Genomic DNA, 18,828 nt, shown 5'->3' on the forward strand with positions numbered 1-18,828 from the left:
CTCCCTCTGATTCAAAGACGCGCTAAGTTCAACATCAGTTGGGTCTCCTCGATCACAGAGAACCATTGACCTATTGAGGGCAGTTCAGTATTCCTCCACCTCTGGGCTACACAGACCCTAGCCGCAATAATCAAATGGACTAGCAGTGACTTCTTATAGCGACATTTAGGCATCGGGGTCAAGTGAAGCAAAAATGCCTCAGGGTGATTTTTATAAACTGCTAAAAAAAAAATGAAAGGAACAATTTTTAATCGGAGTAAAGCATCAAATCAATTAAACTCCTGGGATATTGATCTGGTCAGTTAAGTAGCAGAGAGGGTTGTTAATTAGTTTCAGGTGCTTTGGTGTTAATGAAATCAACAACAGGTGCACTAGATGGGCAACAATGAGATGGCCTCCAAAACAGGAATGGTTCTACAGGTGGAGGCCACTGACATTTTTTTTCTACTCATCTTTTCTGACTGTTTTTCACTAATTTGCATTTGACTAGGGTCCGTGTCACTACTGGTAGCATGAGGCGATGACTGGACCCTATAGAGGTTGCACAGGCAGTCCAACTCCTCCAGGATGGCACATCAATATGTGCCATTGCCAGGTTTACTTTGTCTCCCAGCACAGTCTCAAGAGCATGGAGGAGATTCCAGGAGACAAGTAGTTACACTAGGAGAGCTGGACAGGGCCGTTGAAGGTCCTCAACCCATCAGCAGGACTGGTATCTGCTCCTTTGTGCAAGGAGGAACAGGATGAGCACTGCCAGAGCCCTACAAAATGACCTCCAGCAGGCCACTTGTGTGAATGTCTCTGACCAAGCAATCAGAAACAGACTTCATGTGGGTGGCCTGAGGGCCCAGCATCCTCTAGTGGGCCCTGTGCTCACTGCCCGGGACCACAGAGCTCGATTGGCATTTGCCATTAAACACCAGAATTGGCAGGTCCACCACTGGTGCCCTGTGCTTTTCACAGATTAGAGCAGGTTCACCCTGAGCACATGTGACAGATGTAAAATGGTCTGGAGAAGCTGTGGAGAATGGTATGCTGCCTGTAACATCGTTTAGCATGGCCGGTTTGGTGGTGGGTCAGAAATGGTCTGGGGGGGCATATCCATGGAGAAACGCACAGACCTCTACATGCTAGCCAATGGTACCCTGAGTGCCATTAGGTAACAGGATGAAAACCTTGGACCCATTGTCAGACCCTACTCTGGTGCAGTGGGTCCTGGGTTCCTCCTGGTGAACGACAATGCCCGGCCTCTTGTGAGTATGCAGCCAGTTCCTGAAGGATGAAGGAATTGATACCATTGAATGGCAATGACAGTGCTTGTCTGACCTAAATCCAAAAGAACACCTCTGAGACATTATGTTTCGGCCCATCCAACATGCCAGGTTGCACCTCAGTCTGTTCAGGAGCTCAGTAATGCCCTGGTCCAGATCTGGGAGGAAATACCTCAGGAAACCATCCATCATCTCATTAGGAGCATGCCTCAATGTTGTCAGGCATGCATACAAGCATGTGGGGGACCATACAAACTACTGAGTACCATTTTGAGTTGCTGCAATGAAATTTCAGCAAAATGGACTAGCCTGCTGCATCATTTTTTTCACTTTGATTTTTGGGGTGTCTTTGAATTCAGCCCTCTGTAGGTTGATAATTTTCATTTCCATTAAACAATGTGGCATCATTTTGTACAAATTACCCAGTCCATATCTGTGTAGATATCCAGAATGATATTTTTCTCCATTGAGATCTGATGTGTTTTCAAAGTGTTCCTTTAATTTTTTGAGCAGTGTATATGTGTATTGGTCTCTTTTGCTAGTGAGGTCCACCTTGATTGTCTGGTGATGGTTGATGATGATCACACACTCTGATCCCTCTGAGCACCTATTGTGTCATATGTTGATTGGCCTGAGTTCAAAACTGAATATTATTAGAACCTCAATTAAAGTGGTGCTTATTTCTAGCCCTGCCATTCATAGTCAAGGACTTTATATATCGTTCTTTTTTGCTATCTGCTTTTTGTGTATTAGCGCGGATTGCTGTTTTTGTTTTTATGTTTAACAATACATTTTGAAACCTTCTGTCTAAAGATGCCAAAAAAATAACAATGATTGTTAAAAGTCCCTCTAGTCGTTTTTTCATACTGATAAAGTATAAATGATTGTCCAAAGTTGGAGTCCTTGATGGTACTTTGTAGGTTTGTATTTCATCATGAATTAAGACCCGTGCGAGGTTCTTCGAGTTAATGGTTTGGCTCTGCATCGCGCTGTGATCAGTTCCAGTAGATTGTCCGGGCTTTTAAAACCATAACCCCCACAAGTCATGCTGATGGACTAATCTGGAGGGGTATCAGAGCAATCATTTTAATCAAAATAAAGGAGAAGGAAAACTACAATGGAGAGACACATGACCAGCAGCATGGAAAAATGTACATTTCAAAGCCATTTTCTGTTTAGCATGTTCATTCCGCTATTAATATGATTTCTTCAGTGCCATCCTGCTCTCCTGTCTGTGACTAGAAGAGATTATGTTCAATGTGGACACCCACTTCAGATGACTTTCACCAACTGTCATTGGGAAAAATAAAAAATCTTCATAGATAATAATACACTGTTGTTAGTTTAAAGAAAACCTTTAATTAGAAAAACAATCTAATCCTACACATGCCAGATGTCTGGCTGTCATACTGCCCGCTGGTTTCATTAAGCCACTAGCCCAGAACAAGAATGCAGATGAAGATTTAAAGTGTATCTAAACCCAAGAACAAACATGTACATGATTGCAGCTTAACATCAATTAGACGTCGTGACTGCATTTGTTTTCTTCATTTTAAACGGTTTTCCTTAATTTTCACCTGGTGGTCCTGCCAGTAACACACTTCCTGTCCTATAGTGACAATGTTCATTTACTGTACTATGGAGGAGTAGCCCTGTCACTCGAGGATAGGGAGTATGCTTGTTATACTCACTGTGGAACCTAAGGGGTTAATCCTCTGCATTGTGTAAAAAGACTGTTTGATCCTGTCTTCTCTAATTCTTCCCGTCCTCCACAGTCCCCAATCCATCTCCAGATAGAACAGAGCCTTGGGGGCATTCTGCATATGCTCAGTTTGGTGTGTATTTCAAATGGGTTTTTTTTCTTCTTGGGAGGGTGCATATGATTGGCACAGGGCCATTCAGCACTGTTCAGACTGAGGCCCCGTTCACATAGGGGCAACGCTACTTCGCATCGTGACCTCCGAGGTCGCGGTGCGAGCAGCGAGCCGTGACCTCGAAGCGGCCGCCACGGACTTCATAACATTGAAGTCTATGGCGGTCGCCTCCTGGTCGCCCCAAAGAAGCTCCGGACCCTTTTTCTAAGTCGGAGCGACTTGTGTCGCTCCTATTAGAACGGGTCCGCAGCTTCCCTATGGGAGGCGACCTACGGCGACCTGTGAGGCGACCAGGTCGCCTCACAGGTCGCCATAGTGTGAACGGGGACTAAGGGTCAGGGGTTCTGCAGCCCCATAGGACAGTCACAGTAGAACGAAAACTCCTCCTACAAGCTTTACCCAGACATTCATAGAAGTCATAAGACTGATATATACTGCTAATGAGAAAAGGTATTTAGCAGTTTATATTTACTAAAATAATTGCATTTCCATGTTCTGAGTACTGTGGGAGATCAGATATAGTGAATGCAGGGTCTTGGGTTTAGTAACACTTTAATACTAAAAGGCTGCAATAAGCTTAAGGCCCCTTTCATACAGGCGGACCGTTCAGATCCGCCTGTCCGTTTTTTTGGCGGATCTGAACGGTCCTCCCGTGCATCCCTATGGGGCATCGGATGTCAGCAGAGACATGTCCACTGACATCCGATCTGATCCGTCAAATCTGGACAGATGGAAACCCTATTTTCCATCCGTCCAGCAGATCGGATGAGATCGGATGAGAACGGACCGACGGTCCGTTCCCATCCGATTTTCCCCATAGAGATGCATGGGGAACTGACAGCTGTGTCTCCGCACACAGCAAGGAGACACAGCTGTCATCCTCCGATCCGCCGATCCCCCGCTGAGAAAAACCGAGTCCGTCCAACGGACTCAGTGTGTGAAAGAGCCCTTATTGAATAGAATATCTCTCTCCTTTGGGTCAGTCTCTCACTCTTCCAAGGTGCCAGAAAAAGGTCTGGAGCTCAAAGGGGCCGGGTACCTGGAACCGCAATTCCTTGTGTCCGGCAGAAACGTAGAATATATCGGTGCTAAAAATTTCAGTGAATAAATACATGAAGTCAGAACTCTATCACATAAGTAACAGCACCAATTTATAGTAGAACTCAACCCTAACTGAATAATTTGAGAATGGCTTTAGCACTGTGTACAATTAGCAATTGCTATGTTTATTCCAATAAAATACTTTATTTTATTGTTTTTATGCTATGCTATTCAACTCAGTGCATCTGGTGCCCGCAGCCTCTTTCAGTCACTACCTTTGCGCATGCACTCACTGAAGCATCGGCATCCTATCATTACTCTGGACCAGTTACTGATGGTGACTGCAGTGGACCATGAATGTGCAATGTTTGTTAGCATGGCCGCTTGAAGGGTTTCATCAGGGATACATGGGACAGTGTGACAACGTGGATGCACAGTTGGTGCACAGGGAGCGTTTTCACCCTATAACAGGAAGTGCCTTAAGAATTAGGGCTCTTTCACACGGGCGATCCGATCAGATCCGCCTGTCAGTTTTTTAGGCGGATCTGATCGGATCCTCCATGCAGCTCTATGGGGCAGCGGATGTCAGCGGAGACATCTCCGCTGACACCCGCTGCCATCCACATCCGATCCTGTGCGTGAAATCTGGACGGATGGAAACCCAATTTTTCCATCCGTTCAGTAATCGGATCGGATCGGAACTGATCAGAGCGGACAAGCGGTCCGCTCTCATCCGATCCCCCATAGAGGACAGCGGGGGCTCTGCAAGTGGAGACGGAGCTGTTATCCGCCGGCTCAGCGGGGATCGCGGATCGATCCCCGCTGAGCAACACGGATCCGCCTACGGAGGCGGACCATGTGAAAGAGCCCTTAGGCATCACTAGGTAGTTTTTTAGAACAAACTGCAAATGGAACTAAAATTAAAATGACTTTTAAATTTGCAATAACTTTTATTTTATTTTATTTATTTCAGGTACTTATATAGCACTGTCAATTTACGCAGCGCTTTACATATACATTGTACATTCACATCAGTCCCTACCCTCAAGAGCTTACAATCTAAGGACATTGGAGCTTACTGTATATTTCAGTAACTTACATCCACTTTATTGCCTTTCTTGATTTGTCTCTGGGTCTAAACATTAGAACAGAGTCTCCTTCTGCCGGAAAAAAGTAAGGTTGTTCATTGGGAATTTACCTGGTGCTGGTAAACTGGTATATGTGGAACGCTCTAATATTTATAATCATATTCACACAATGACATTGAACATTCCTTTGATAATTAATGTACCACAGCAGAGGCGCATGGGGTAATCTATGTATATTAACATCATATTTATTTGTAAGACACAATGGGGTGGATTTACTAGCGGCAAATAGACTGCACCCTTTGCAGTGCAGCTGCACTCCTTTTCCCCAGAGCTTAGTAAATGTTGCAAAGCTCTGCTGATTTCCATCATCCAATCACGTGCAAGAAAAAAAATGCTTTTTTTTTTTTTTAATTTTCCTTTTACCTGATTGGGTATTCTTTACAAAGTGAAGCTTTACCACATTGCATTTACTAAGGAAAACAAGTGCAACTGCACTTGCAAAGTGCACAGTCTTTTTGCCTTTAGTAAATCCACCTCAATGTCATTTCATGCAAAGCTCATTGATGAAGTTCTCTTTAAGTACTCAAGCTGCAAAAAAACAAAAAGCGTTTGATAGTATTACCACCTAGGGGCGGAATGGACTCTCTTCTCAGGAATAAAACCTAATTGAACAGGTGCTGCTATTGACAATATACATATGTTTTTGCTTTATTGCCCACATGCTCCATGTTACTTCTGGTAAGAGCGAGTTCTAAAACGTCCCCAGGCAACCGGCAGTTTTCTATATAATCTGTTCGAGGTGATCACTATTTGCATTCCGGAGGAGATGTCCCTAATGCTATTGCGGTGCAGATTTTACCGAAACCCTTCTATATATATTCTACATTATTCATCTTCCATGTGTTTGTCCGGCATCATGTGTAAACAAACCATTCATCATACACGGCTAGGACCCACCATGTGCTGCGAACACTGTCTACATTTTTCATGAAGATATGTCGCATATTATAAAAAGATTAGGATGCCGGAGAGGCTTGATGGATTTTAGACAGCCTTGTTATGCTAATAACAGGAGGTGCTTGGTTAGTTATATTGTAAAGGTGCTGAAGCAGGCATGTTTGTACGTGTACTGTTCATAAAATGGAAACCTGCCTTTGCTGTGAAAGTGGGCCCACAATTGGGACTATGTATAAAGACATGTGACGGAATCTATTTCTACACCTACAGTACATGTTCTACATGTGAACATCTGGGCCTAGAGTGTATGGTATCCTATATTAGCAATGGTGAAACTATGGCATGTGTGCCCCAGCTGGCACGCAGAGCCCTCTCGATGGGCACACAAGCTAAGCCGCTGGATCGCTACCTCGCAGCAGCCGAACCTTGAGTTTTTTTTTATATGCCTCTGTATCTCTGAACATCAATGTGTTCCTCCTTATGTTTCAGTGCATTATGTCACGATTTTCCCCTATAAAGGGCCATGTTTATTTTGCCTTTGCTTGCCTGGTTACCTGGGGATCAGGGCGTGTCTCACCTGTGGGGCCAGATTGTCTTCACCCGGCACAAGGGGGGGGGGTCCCACCGTGATTGGCCCATTGGGGCCCATTGGATGGCATCATCGGTGCTGGATAGAGCCTCCCTACTGGTGGACTGGTGGAGCCACGCATGTGCACTGGTGGTCTTGGAATGCATGGCGCCGCCCTACAAGCTATTGGGGTGGCGCCATGTGCTCCAGGCTCGGTTGGTCCCAGAGCCACATGAGCCCCGCCTGTGCATTCAGCACCATATTTAGGTCCCCATGCAGGCTGTATCAACAGTGCTTTGCCTTGGCAGACACCATTGAGACATCAATAGAAACCACTTCTATTTACCAACAGATAATTACCATTTCCATCTTGGATGTAGGGCCCCATGGTCCACATATACAGTATATTGATTGCGCGATTCATGAAACGAACCAACGCTCATGATGAAGAACCCCATTACTGTCTATGGCCCCTGTGACGGTATTCACCGTTGCTGGGAGTGAAAGACAGATACTTAATAGTTTGAATCACTTCAAGTGGGACAGTAATATTTTTTCTTCTTGTTATGGAGCTTCTTCCTTCAACCCAGATCTTCTTTCAAAGTCCCCCTTGTGTTCAGCACATGGCTGTGTTATCTTGTTTCTTGCCTCCCCCATTTCTTTCCAATATCACTTCCTGTTTAACTAGTCTTTTTGAACTAGTTAAACAAGTTACTTAGCATTCGAATAGTAGACACACAGCTTCTGAATTCTAGATGTTAGCTAAAATGTATTATTCCATATATTTATGCTATTAAATAAAATCACTAAAATAGTCATGGCAACACAATATGCTAATACACAGCCTTTCACATAGTATATGCATATGTTCTTTTTTAAACATGACATAAGCTGGCCATACACTAATAGATTTTTGAGTGAACATTTGTATGAAAATTCTAAGTGCATTCAATGATTTTCCTGAATGTAAACCACATTCACTGTAAGAAAGTCATTTATTCAAGAAAAGTTTTCCAACCTACTCCTTTAATTTTCCTTGTCACTGTGGTTGAAAACAAACATTGTTTTGCCCCCACTGACTATCAGAAAATCGGACAAACTATCTTAAAACAATAATTCAATTGTAATTCAGCTACTGTATGGGCAGGTTCAGTGAACATTTTGAATCTACTATATGTCATCTTATTCTATTGCAGTATGTCCAATAACATGAATATGTTAAATGTGCTGTATATGATATAATTATTTCTACGTACTGTATGTACTGTATCTCCATATCTATAATATGTCTTCTTCTGTAAAACAGGGAACAACATATGAAGCTAAAGTGTTTGGTCTACTTCCTTCTACAACATATCACATATGTATTGAGGCTGAAAACAGCGCCGGGAGTGTGTCCAGTGGATGGATATCTGTACAGACCTGGGAAGCTGCACCAAGTGGGCTGAAAAACTTCACCATAGAGAAAAGAGAAAGTGGCCGGGCGTTGCTGCTACAGTGGTCAGCACCTGAGAGAACCAACGGCATACTGCTGGTATGTCACTGTCTATGCCATAGGAATACATTTTTAAAATTGCCGGCAAATGTCATTGAGAGCTTCTTTCTTTAAAATAACAGCACACAGACCCCTACAAAGGACCACTATTTATTTTGGGGGATCTTTGGAGACGTTTGTGTGCTGTTTTTTTTTTTTTGGGGGGGGGGGGGGGTTATCAAAAAGAAACGGTCAATGAATTTAATTTGTTGGCAAATAAACTGTACTTTTTGATTTTCTTTGTAAATGTCATTTTTGCTGTAGCACATACCTACAACAACAATGGAAAAAAATTGTGTGGGCCCACCCTTAAAATACATACCAAACCCTTTGGGTCCGCTATGAATTTTTAACGGGGTGCCTCATGCAAAAACTGCAAAAAAAATGTGTAAGGTCCCCCAGGAAATTCATAACAGACCCTTAGGACTTCACACTTGACTAAAATTCTAACTCCTAACAAACGCTTCTATAGTGTTAATGCTCTATAATATGGGCGTTAGACTAGTACTAATACGCTTTAGTATAGGCATTAGACTGGCGTTAATGTGTTTTAGCATAGACGTTAGACTGGCGTTAATGCTCTTTAGCAGGGCTTCCCAAACTTTTTTGGGCCGAGACCCACTTCTGAATACAGTTATTTTCTCGGGACCCACTTGCTTGTAATTGAATATTGTAAAGTGCTACGGAATTTGTTGGCGCTAAATAAATGCAAATTTTATTAATAATAATGCATATTTTAAAGGGAGGGGGATGTTAAATTAAAAATATCAATTTACAACTTTTCAATTTATTTTTGAATACATTTAATATTTAAATAAATATAAGGCTATATGGCACTCACCCTCCTTCCTCTCCGAGCGGTCAATAGTGAAGGTGAAGCCCCTGTTTGCCCTCTCCAGGGCCCAGCACACCTCACACAGAGTCTCCATGATGAGGCGCTCTATATTGGTCTTGGTGTCCTGGCTCTTCTCCTTCAGATCCTCTACTGGGGTCACAGAAGCTGCCATGAACTCCTGACACCGCCAGGCCACCTGGTCCTCCTATGACACCAAGGCTGCTGTCTCTGCCTGCAATTGCTGAGAGAAGCCCGCCGCCAGTCTAGCCACCACCGCTGCCACCAGCAGGACAGAGCTGGCTCTGCACCCCATAAACATATCCTACATAACAGCCAACAGACGTACTCACTGATGCAGGAATCCTCCTCACGGAAAATGCAGATCAGTCTCCATTAACTGCGTGGGCGGGGTCCTCAATCCATGGCGATTTGACTGCTCTGGCTCTCTGTAATTTGTGCAGGCTCGCACTGCACAATTTAAGCAGGCCCACTCTCAGTGATTTCTGGCTCTTCTCGACCCACTTAGACGCAGCTCGCGACCCACCAGTGGGTCCCGACCCACAGTTTGGGAACTCCTGCTCTTTAGTATTGGGTTAGACTGGTGCTAATGCTCTTTAGTATTGGGTTAGACTGGCGTTAATGCTCTTTAGCATAGGCGTTAGACTGGCGTTTATGCTCTTTAGTATGGGCATTAGACTGGTACTTTACAAGCATTATTGACACTTAAAAAAAAACTCTCCAAACGCCCTATGCCCAGTTTTGACACATTCAATGTGCGTTAAAACCTATCCACAAATGCCTATTTTTTTTAAAAAAGGTAAATGACATTACTGAAAATAAACAATGTGAGGTGTGGCTTGTCATGGTGAATGTTTCCTGTGCATATTCTTTTAGCAGGGAAGGCACCAGCATGGATTCCTTTACTAGGATTTATCTCATGTTTGGCCTCCTGCAGATGATGCTGATGTATAAACAATTGGCTGAGCATCGGAAGAGGAGAAGGACATCCAGGCGCCATTGGGTTCATTCACTTGTCTCTCTCCATCTTCAAGCAGCACAAACAGGAATTGCGTAGAAGGAAGTGCCTGCAGGACACTCTATGCTCCCCTCTATCATTACAGGGCATTGTGGGACATTATATTCCTCCTGCATGATTTTTTTAAAACTCATTTTAACAAGCCGCAACTGCGCCGCAAACACTGGCCAGTGCTTTTGCGGAGCGTTACCATACACTTGAATGGGAGGAGTTGAAAGGCTTCAAACTCCTCCAGACTCAAAATGAGGCTTCAATTTTGAAGTGAAGCGACGCATGCTAACGCTTCGTGTTTTGATAATCTGTGTCCATGTCCATAGTATAATTTTCATAGGCGTTTGAGGAGTGTTAAAAAAAGCCCCTCAAATGCCTGTGTGAACTTAGCCTTAATCAGACCTTAATCTGAGCATGCAGTCTGGTTGGCCAGGAAAGAGGGCCCCCAACCATACCAGGCCATCAAATAGTCAAAGGCCTTTTCCCTACAACCCTTGCCCAGTGGCTGTGGGAGTTTGCGGGCAGGGGGCTTATTGGAACCTGGAAGCCCCCTTTAAAAATAGGAGGGCCCCTGGATGCCAACCCTTCCCCTTCCCCCCTAATTAATTAGTATAGGGTACAAAGTACCCCTACTCATTAACGGAAAAAAATGTTGTATCCTAGAAATAAAGACATCCAACCATTTGACAAGTCCTTTATTTAAAAAAGAAAACCCCCCAAGAAATGTCCCTCGTTGCTAATCCATCATCAACCACCACCTGCCAACTCCATGAAAAAAAAAGACCCGGTGCATGCAACCATTTCTGACTGTAACACTAGCTGAATACCAGCTACCTGCCCTGCCAGGGCCGCTGATGGGGGGGACCACCGGCCCTCTTGAAGGGTCCTGAGCACACAGGGGGACCCACACAGAGAGGGGGATTAGTGATCGACAACAAATACAGAAATCTTCCTCCAGCACCTGAATCTGATCTGTCCCTCTCCCTGCTATCAGCTTTTATCTGTTGAGAAAGAGACAGTTGTCCCTCACTAATCCCCCTGCCTTGTGTGGGCCCCCCTCCCAGCACTTATCTCTGCTCAGGAGTTTATTTGTAAATTGTAACTTTGTTTCTCTCTCTCTGTCTCTCTGATTACTGAGCTCCAACTTGCCTAGCCTGTATATTTTTCTCATCTCATCTTCTTTTTTATTTAACATATATTTTTTTTTTTTTTTTAGATTTAGCAGGAATTATGCGAGTTATGTTATATTCGTGTCTGATAATAGTGATTTTGTTGTAATTTTAGCTAAATATATCTTTAATATTTTCTTGGGGGGGCCCTGCCAGGTAGTCTGTACGGGGCCCCGCGATTTCTAACAGCAGCCCTGTGCCCTGCCATCAGCTTTATAAAGGAAAGACTGAGTATGACTATGGCTGAACAGTCAAAATTTAGTCTGAACCCGGGATCAGAACAAAGCGTTGGGTCATCCCTAATAATTATAGTTATACAGTTATGAGAAATACATTTTGAAGTTTGCGTGTATATGAAGGAGAATTACATTTGTTTGTTGGTTGGTACACTTTTACAAAATCTGTGCTGTCCAGGTGATGTAGAAGAGAAGGTGGATACATATAATCACTGCCTTATTTATTATTCCAAATCTTAAAGGGCCAGTCTATCCAAACCTGATAATTGAAATTGAAGGTGGACCCTGATGGGCTGGGAAGTTTCTTTTATGTCTTTCATATTTCAGCAGTGTGATCTCCCTGCCATAATTCTGGCCTTTGTATCTGGTAATCTTAGAGATTTGGGTGCCCACCTTTTATGTGTTCCAGCTCCTCCCGAGGCATGCTTTAACCTCCCTGGTGGTATGATTATGTCAGGAATTCTGTACCAAAAGCAGTACAATTTTTTGCATGGAAATTTGGTGTTATGTATTATAGGCCTACAATTCTTAGTAATTACTGACTTAAACCTGACCAAAACAAGACTCTAGTAGACATCCCAGATGTGATAAATTTGAATCACAAACGCATGAATTATAATCTAATCAATAATATAATTTTATTATATAATATAATATAATATATAAAGGTCCCTCTCAAAAAATTAGCATATTGTGATAAAGTTCATTATTTTCTGTAATGTACTGATAAACATTAGACTTTCATATATTTTAGATTCATTACACACATCTTAAGTAGTGCAAGCCTTTTATTGTTTTAATATTAATGATTTTGGCATACAGCTCATGAAAAACCAAAATTCCTATCTCAAAAAATTAGCATATTTTATCCAACCAATAAAAGAAAAGTTTTTTTAATACAAAAAAAGTCAACCCTCAAATAATTATGTTCAGTTATGCACTCAATACTTGGTCGGGAATCCTTTTGCAGAAATGACTGCTTCAATGCGGCGTGGCATGGAGGCAATCAGCCTGTGGCACTGCTGAGGTGTTATTGAGGCCCAGGATGCTTCGATAGCGGCCTTGAGCTCATCCAGAGTGTTGGGTCTTGCGTCTCTCAACTTTCTCTTCACAACATCCCACAGATTCTCTATGGGGTTCAGGTCAGGAGAGTTGGCAGGCCAATTGAGCACAGTAATACCATGGTCAGTAAACCATTTACCAGTGGTTTTGGCACTGTAAGCAGGTGCCAGGTCGTGCTGAAAAATGAAATCTTCATCTCCATAAAGCTTTTCAGCAGATGGAAGCATGAAGTGCTCCAAAATCTCCTGATAGCTAGCTGCATTGACCCTGCCCTTGATAAAACACAGTGGACCAACACCAGCAGCTGACATGGCACCCCAGACCATCACTGACTGTGGGTACTTGACACTGGACTTCAGGCATTTTGGCATTTCCCTCTCCCCAGTCTTCCTCCAGACTCAGTCCACTGCTTCCGCAGGTCCCCCAAGGTCTGGAATCGGTCCGTCTCCACAATCTTCCTCAGGGTCCGGTCACCTCTTCTCGTTGTGCAGCATTTTCTGCCACACTTTTTCCTTCCCACAGACTTCCCACTGAGGTGCCTTGATACAGCACTCTGGGAACAGCCTATTCGTTCAGAAATTTCTTTCTGTGTCTTACCCTCTTGCTTGAGGGTGTCAATGATGGCCTTCTGGACAGCAGTCAGGTCAGCAGTCTTACCCATCATTGCGGTTTTGAGTAATGAACCAGGCTGGGAGTTTTTAAAAGCCTCAGGAATCTTTTGCAGGTGTTTAGAGTTAATTAGTTGATTCAGATGATTAGGTTAATAGCTCGTTTAGAGAACCTTTTCATGATATACTAATTTTTTGAGATAGGAATTTTGGGTTTTCATGAGCTGTATGCCAAAATCATCAATATTAAAACAATAAAAGGCTTGCACTACTTCAGTTGTGTGTAATGAATCTAAAATATATGAAAGTCTAATGTTTATCAGTACATTACAGAAAATAATGAACTTCATCACAATATGCTAATTTTTTGAGAGGGACCTGTATATATTATATTATATAATAAAATTATATTATTGATTAGATTATAATTCATGCGTTTTATATATATATATATATATATATATATATATATATATATATATATATATATATATATATATATATATATATATATATATATATGTGTGTTTATATATATACAGTGCATTGCCAAAGTATTCGGCCCCCTTGAACTTAGCAACCTTTTGCCACATTTCAGGCTTCAAACATAAAGATATAAAACTGTAATTTTTTGTGAAGAATCAACAACAAGTGGGACACAATCATGAAGTGGAACGAAATTTATTGGATATTTCAAACTTTTTTAACAAATAAAGAACTGAAAAATTGGGCGTGCAAAATTATTCAGCCCCCTTAAGTTAATACTTTGTAGCGCCACCTTTTGCTGCGATTACAGCTGTAAGTCGCTTGGGGTAGGTCTCTATCAGTTTTGCACATCGAGAGACTGAAATTTTTGCCCATTCCTCCTTGCACAACAGCTCGAGCTCAGTGAGGTTGGATGGAGAGCGTTTGTGAACAGCAGTTTTCAGTTCTTTCCACAGATTCTCGATTGGATTCAGGTCTGGACTTTGACTTTCTAACACCTGGATATGTTTATTTGTGAACCATTCCATTGTAGATTTTGCTTTATGTTTTGGATCATTGTCTTGTTGGAAGACAACTCTCCGTCCCAGTCTCGGGTCTTTTGCAGACTCCATCAGGTTTTCTTCCAGAATGGTCCTGTATTTGGCTCCATCCATCTTCCCATCAATTTCAACCATCTTCCCTGTCCCTGCTGAAGAAAAACAGGCCCAAACCATGATGCTGCCACCACCATGTTTGACAGTGGGGATGGTATGTTCAGAGTGATGAGCTGTGTTGCTTTTACGCCAAACATAACGTTTTGCATTGTTGCCAAAAAGTTCGATTTTGGTTTCATCTGACCAGAGCACCTTCTTCCACATGTTTGGTGTGTCTCCCAGGTGGCTTGTGGCAAACTTTAAACGACACTTTTTATGGATATCTTTAAGAAATGGCTTTCTTCTTGCCACCCCTTTATAAAGGCCAGATTTGTGCAGTATACGACTGTTGTCCTATAGACAGAGTCTCCCACCTCAGTTGTAGATCTCTGCAGTTCATCCAGAGTGATCATGGGCCTCTTGGCTGCATCTCTGATCAGTCTTCTCCTTGTATGAGCTGAAAGTTTAGAGGGACGGCCAGGTCTTCGTAGATTTGCAGTGGTCTGATACTACTTCCATTTCAATATTATCGCTTGCACAGTGCTCCTTGGGATGTTTAAAGCTTGGGAAATCTTTTTGTATCCAAATCCGGTTTTCAACTTCTCCACAACAGTATCTCGGACCTGCCTGGTGTGTTCCTTGTTCTTCATGATGCTCTCTGCGCTTTAAACGGACCTCTGAGACTATCACAGTGCAGGTGCATTTATACGGAGACTTGATTACACACAGGTGGATTCTATTTATCATCATTAGTCATTTAGGTCAACATTGGATCATTCAGAGATCCTCACTGAACTTCTGGAGAGAGTTTGCTGCACTGAAAGTAAAGGGGCTGAATAATTTTGCACGCCCAATTTTTCAGTTTTTTTATTTGTTAACAAAGTTTGAAATATCCAATAAATTTCATTCCACTACATGATTGTGTCCCACTTGTTGATTCTTTACAAAAAATTACATTCTTATATCTTTATGTTTGAAGCCTGAAATGTGGCAAAAAGGTCGCAAAGTTCAAGGGGGCCGAATACTTTCGCAATGCACTGTATATATATATATATATATATATATAAAAAAATATATATATATGTGTGTGTGTGTGTGTGTGTATGTATATATATATATATATATATATATATATATATATATATATATAATATATAATATAAATGCTATGTGTTTGTGTTTTTGTTTTGTGCAACGTTTGAATTTCCTTCCCTAGTTCCGCTCCCATGCAGCATTGCTGCTGCAGGGAACGGAACCAGGAAGTCCTCATACCGACGGACGAGCGGCGGGGATCTCGGCTGGCGATCACAGCAATGGGAGATCATCGCTGGATCGCCAGGAGAAGGTAAGAGACACCGCTGTTCGCTCTGCACATCCACCCCGAAAATTGAAAAGCTGTTGCTCAGTTTTAAAGCTGGAGAGTTGAACTACTTAACAGATTCGTATACCTTTTGCGGGCTCTATTAGTGAGATCTCTACACTGAATTCTTGGTCCTGCAAACCTACATTTTTTTTCTTTAACCTGCTTAGCGGTATCCCCGAGCGTGACTCGGGGATACCGATAATAGCATGGAAAATCCACCCCGAGTCACGCTCGGGGATACCGCTAAGCAGGTTAAAGAAAAAAAATGTAGGTTTGCAGGACCAAGAATTCAGTGTAGAGATCTCACTAATAGAGCCCGCAAAAGGTATACGAATCTGTTAAGTAGTTCAACTCTCCAGCTTTAAAACTGAGCAACAGCTTTTCAATTTTCAGCAAACCTTCCCCTAACCCAAGGAGTTCAAATTAAATTGGTTGTAAAGCCTTAAGGTTTTTCAATTGAATGCATTCTATGCATGGGGGCTTCCAATGAGGAGGAGGGGCCTGGAGCACTGGCGGAGCACCCCAGAAGAAGAGGATCGGGGCTGCTCTTTGCAAAACAATTGCACAGAGCAGGTATTAGGCATGTTTGTTATTTTTATTTTTTAAAAAATGAGGATTTACAAGGCCCTAAAGCATATGTCAAAAAACGACAATAGTGAAGGTTATTTATTTTATTTATTATTTTATTTATTTCAGGTACTTATATAGCGCTGTCAATTTACGCAGTGCTTTACATATACATTGTACATTCACATCAGTCCCTGCCCTCAAGGAGCTTACAATCTAAGGTCCCTAACTCACATACATGCACAGTAGAGCCAATTTTTTTTTTATACAGGATCCAATTAACCTACCAGCATGTCATCAATAGCATGTTAAAATATTCAGTACATCTACAGATACAGGCAGTTGAAGGTATATGCAAGCTTGATTTTTTTTTTTTTGCAGAGGTTCCAAAAAAAACCTTTTAATTTCATACCCCTCCCTTCAATAAAATGGTGACCTCCTTGACTAGTGTTGAGCGAACACGGACTGTATTATTCGTGTTCGTACCGAATAATTGGATTTTTTTTACCCGAACACGGACACGGACACTTTACTGTATGTTCGGGTAAAAATCCGTGTTCGGTCGTTTTATTTCCGGGTTTTGCATGCTTTGGCGCTCTTTTCATGGCGGGCTTTCAACAGCCAATCAACAATCGTTTAACTGGTGTGCCTTAAGCCATCCCAGCCATGCCTGCAAATGTCTTAGTAGCTGTGATTGGCCGTCTGAAGCATGTGACCAAGTCTTTATAAGTTCGAGGCAGCCGCCGCAGCAGCGTCATTCTGCTGCTTAGCTAAGGGACAGAGCACACATCAATGTGCTGGCTGCTGATTAGGGAAAGATAGGCAGGAAAAAAACATTTGTGTCCGGATAGAATTGAGGGACAGGTCGGAGTGTTTAGGCAGGGCGAGTTGTAGGCATTTTAGGGATAGAGTCTGCTGAATTATAGGGTCAGTGTCTTCTACAAACTACAATCGATATTGCTGTGTGGGGGGTGGGGTGAATCTGCACTCAATCCTGATCTACGATCTCTTCTCAATCCTGTTAGGGACAGAGTCTGCTGAATTTTAGGGAAACTGTGTTCTACAAACTACAATCGATATTGCTGTGTGGTGTGGGATTGGAGATAGGCAGGTGTCAGTGATCCACATCCATTTTTCTGTGTGTGAGCTGCAGTGAACACAATCTTTTTGGGCTGCAGTGAACACAATCTTTTTGGGCTGCAGTGAACACAATCTTTTTGGGCTGCAGTGAACACAATCTTTTTGGGGTGCAGTGAACAAAATCTTTTTGGGGTGCAGTGAACACAATCCTTTTTGGTGTGCAGTGAACACAATCTTTGTGGGGTGCAGTGAACAAAATCCTTTGTGGGGTGCAGTGAACACAATCTTTTTGGGGTGCAGTGAACAAAATCCTTTTTGGGGTGCAGTGAACAACATCCTTTTTGGGGTGCAGTGAACACAATCTTTTTGGGGTGCAGTGAACAAAATCCTTTGTGGGGTGCAGTGAACACAATCTTTTTGGGGTGCAGTGAACACAATCTTTTTGGGGTGGAGTGAACAACATCCTTTTTGGGGTGCAGTGAACAAAATCCTTTTTGGGGTGCAGTGAACAAAATCATTTTTGGGGTGCAGTGAACACAATCTTTTTGGGGTGCAGTGAACACAATCTTTGTGGGGTGCAGTGAACACAATCTTTTTGGGGTGGAGTGAACAACATCCTTTTTGGGGTGCAGTGAACAACATCCTTTTTGGGGTGCAGTGAACACAATCTTTTTGGGGTGCAGTGAACACAATCTTTGTGGGGTACAGTGAACAGAATCTTTGTGGGGTGCAGTGAACACAATCTTTGGGGGGTACAGTGAACACAATCTTTTTGGGGTGCAGTGAACACAATCTTTGTGGGGTGCAGTGAACACAATCTTTTTGGGGTGGAGTGAACAAAATCATTTTTGGGGTGCAGTGAACAACATCCTTTTTGGGGTGCAGTGATCAAAATCCTTTTTGGGGTGCAGTGAACACAATCTTTTTGGGGTGCAGTGAACAAAATCCTTTGTGGGGTGCAGTGAACAGAATCTTTGTGGGGTGCAGTGAACACAATCTTTGGGGGGGTACAGTGAACACAATCTTTTTGGGGTGCAGTGAACACAATCTTTGTGGGGTACAGTGAACAGAATCTTTGTGGGGTGCAGTGAACACAATCTTTGGGGGGTACAGTGAACACAATCTTTTTGGGGTGCAGTGAACACAATCTTTGGGGGGTACAGTGAACACAATCTTTTTGGGGTGCAGTGAACACAATCTTTGTGGGGTGCAGTGAACACAATCTTTGGGGGGGTACAGTGAACACAATCTTTTTGGGGTGCAGTGAACAACATCCTTTTAGGGTGCAGTGAACACAATCTTTGTGGGGTGCAGTGAACAACATCCTTTTAGGGTGCAGTGAACACAATCTTTGTGGGGTACAGTGAACAGAATCTTTGTGGGGTGCAGTGAACACAATCTTTGGGGGGTACAGTGAACACAATCTT

At 42.7% G+C, this 18,828-nt stretch overlaps 1 protein-coding gene across 1 annotated transcript in view; it reads left to right on the forward strand.

The window, feature by feature from the left end:
- Window positions 1-18,828, forward strand: part of USH2A (usherin) — a gene marked incomplete at its 5' end in the record, with an annotated part of 1,334,617 nt that overhangs the window by 1,212,314 nt on the left and 103,475 nt on the right. Inside the window, one exon of the mRNA XM_082250984.1 lies at window positions 8,109-8,336. Within this exon, the coding sequence (XP_082107110.1) occupies window positions 8,109-8,336 (228 nt within the window). The remainder of the gene's footprint in view (window positions 1-8,108; window positions 8,337-18,828) is intronic.

The sequence above is a fragment of the Pelophylax lessonae genome (genome assembly GCF_965119305.1).
Source record: "Pelophylax lessonae genome assembly, chromosome: 3".
Taxonomy (NCBI): Eukaryota; Metazoa; Chordata; class Amphibia; order Anura; family Ranidae; genus Pelophylax; species Pelophylax lessonae.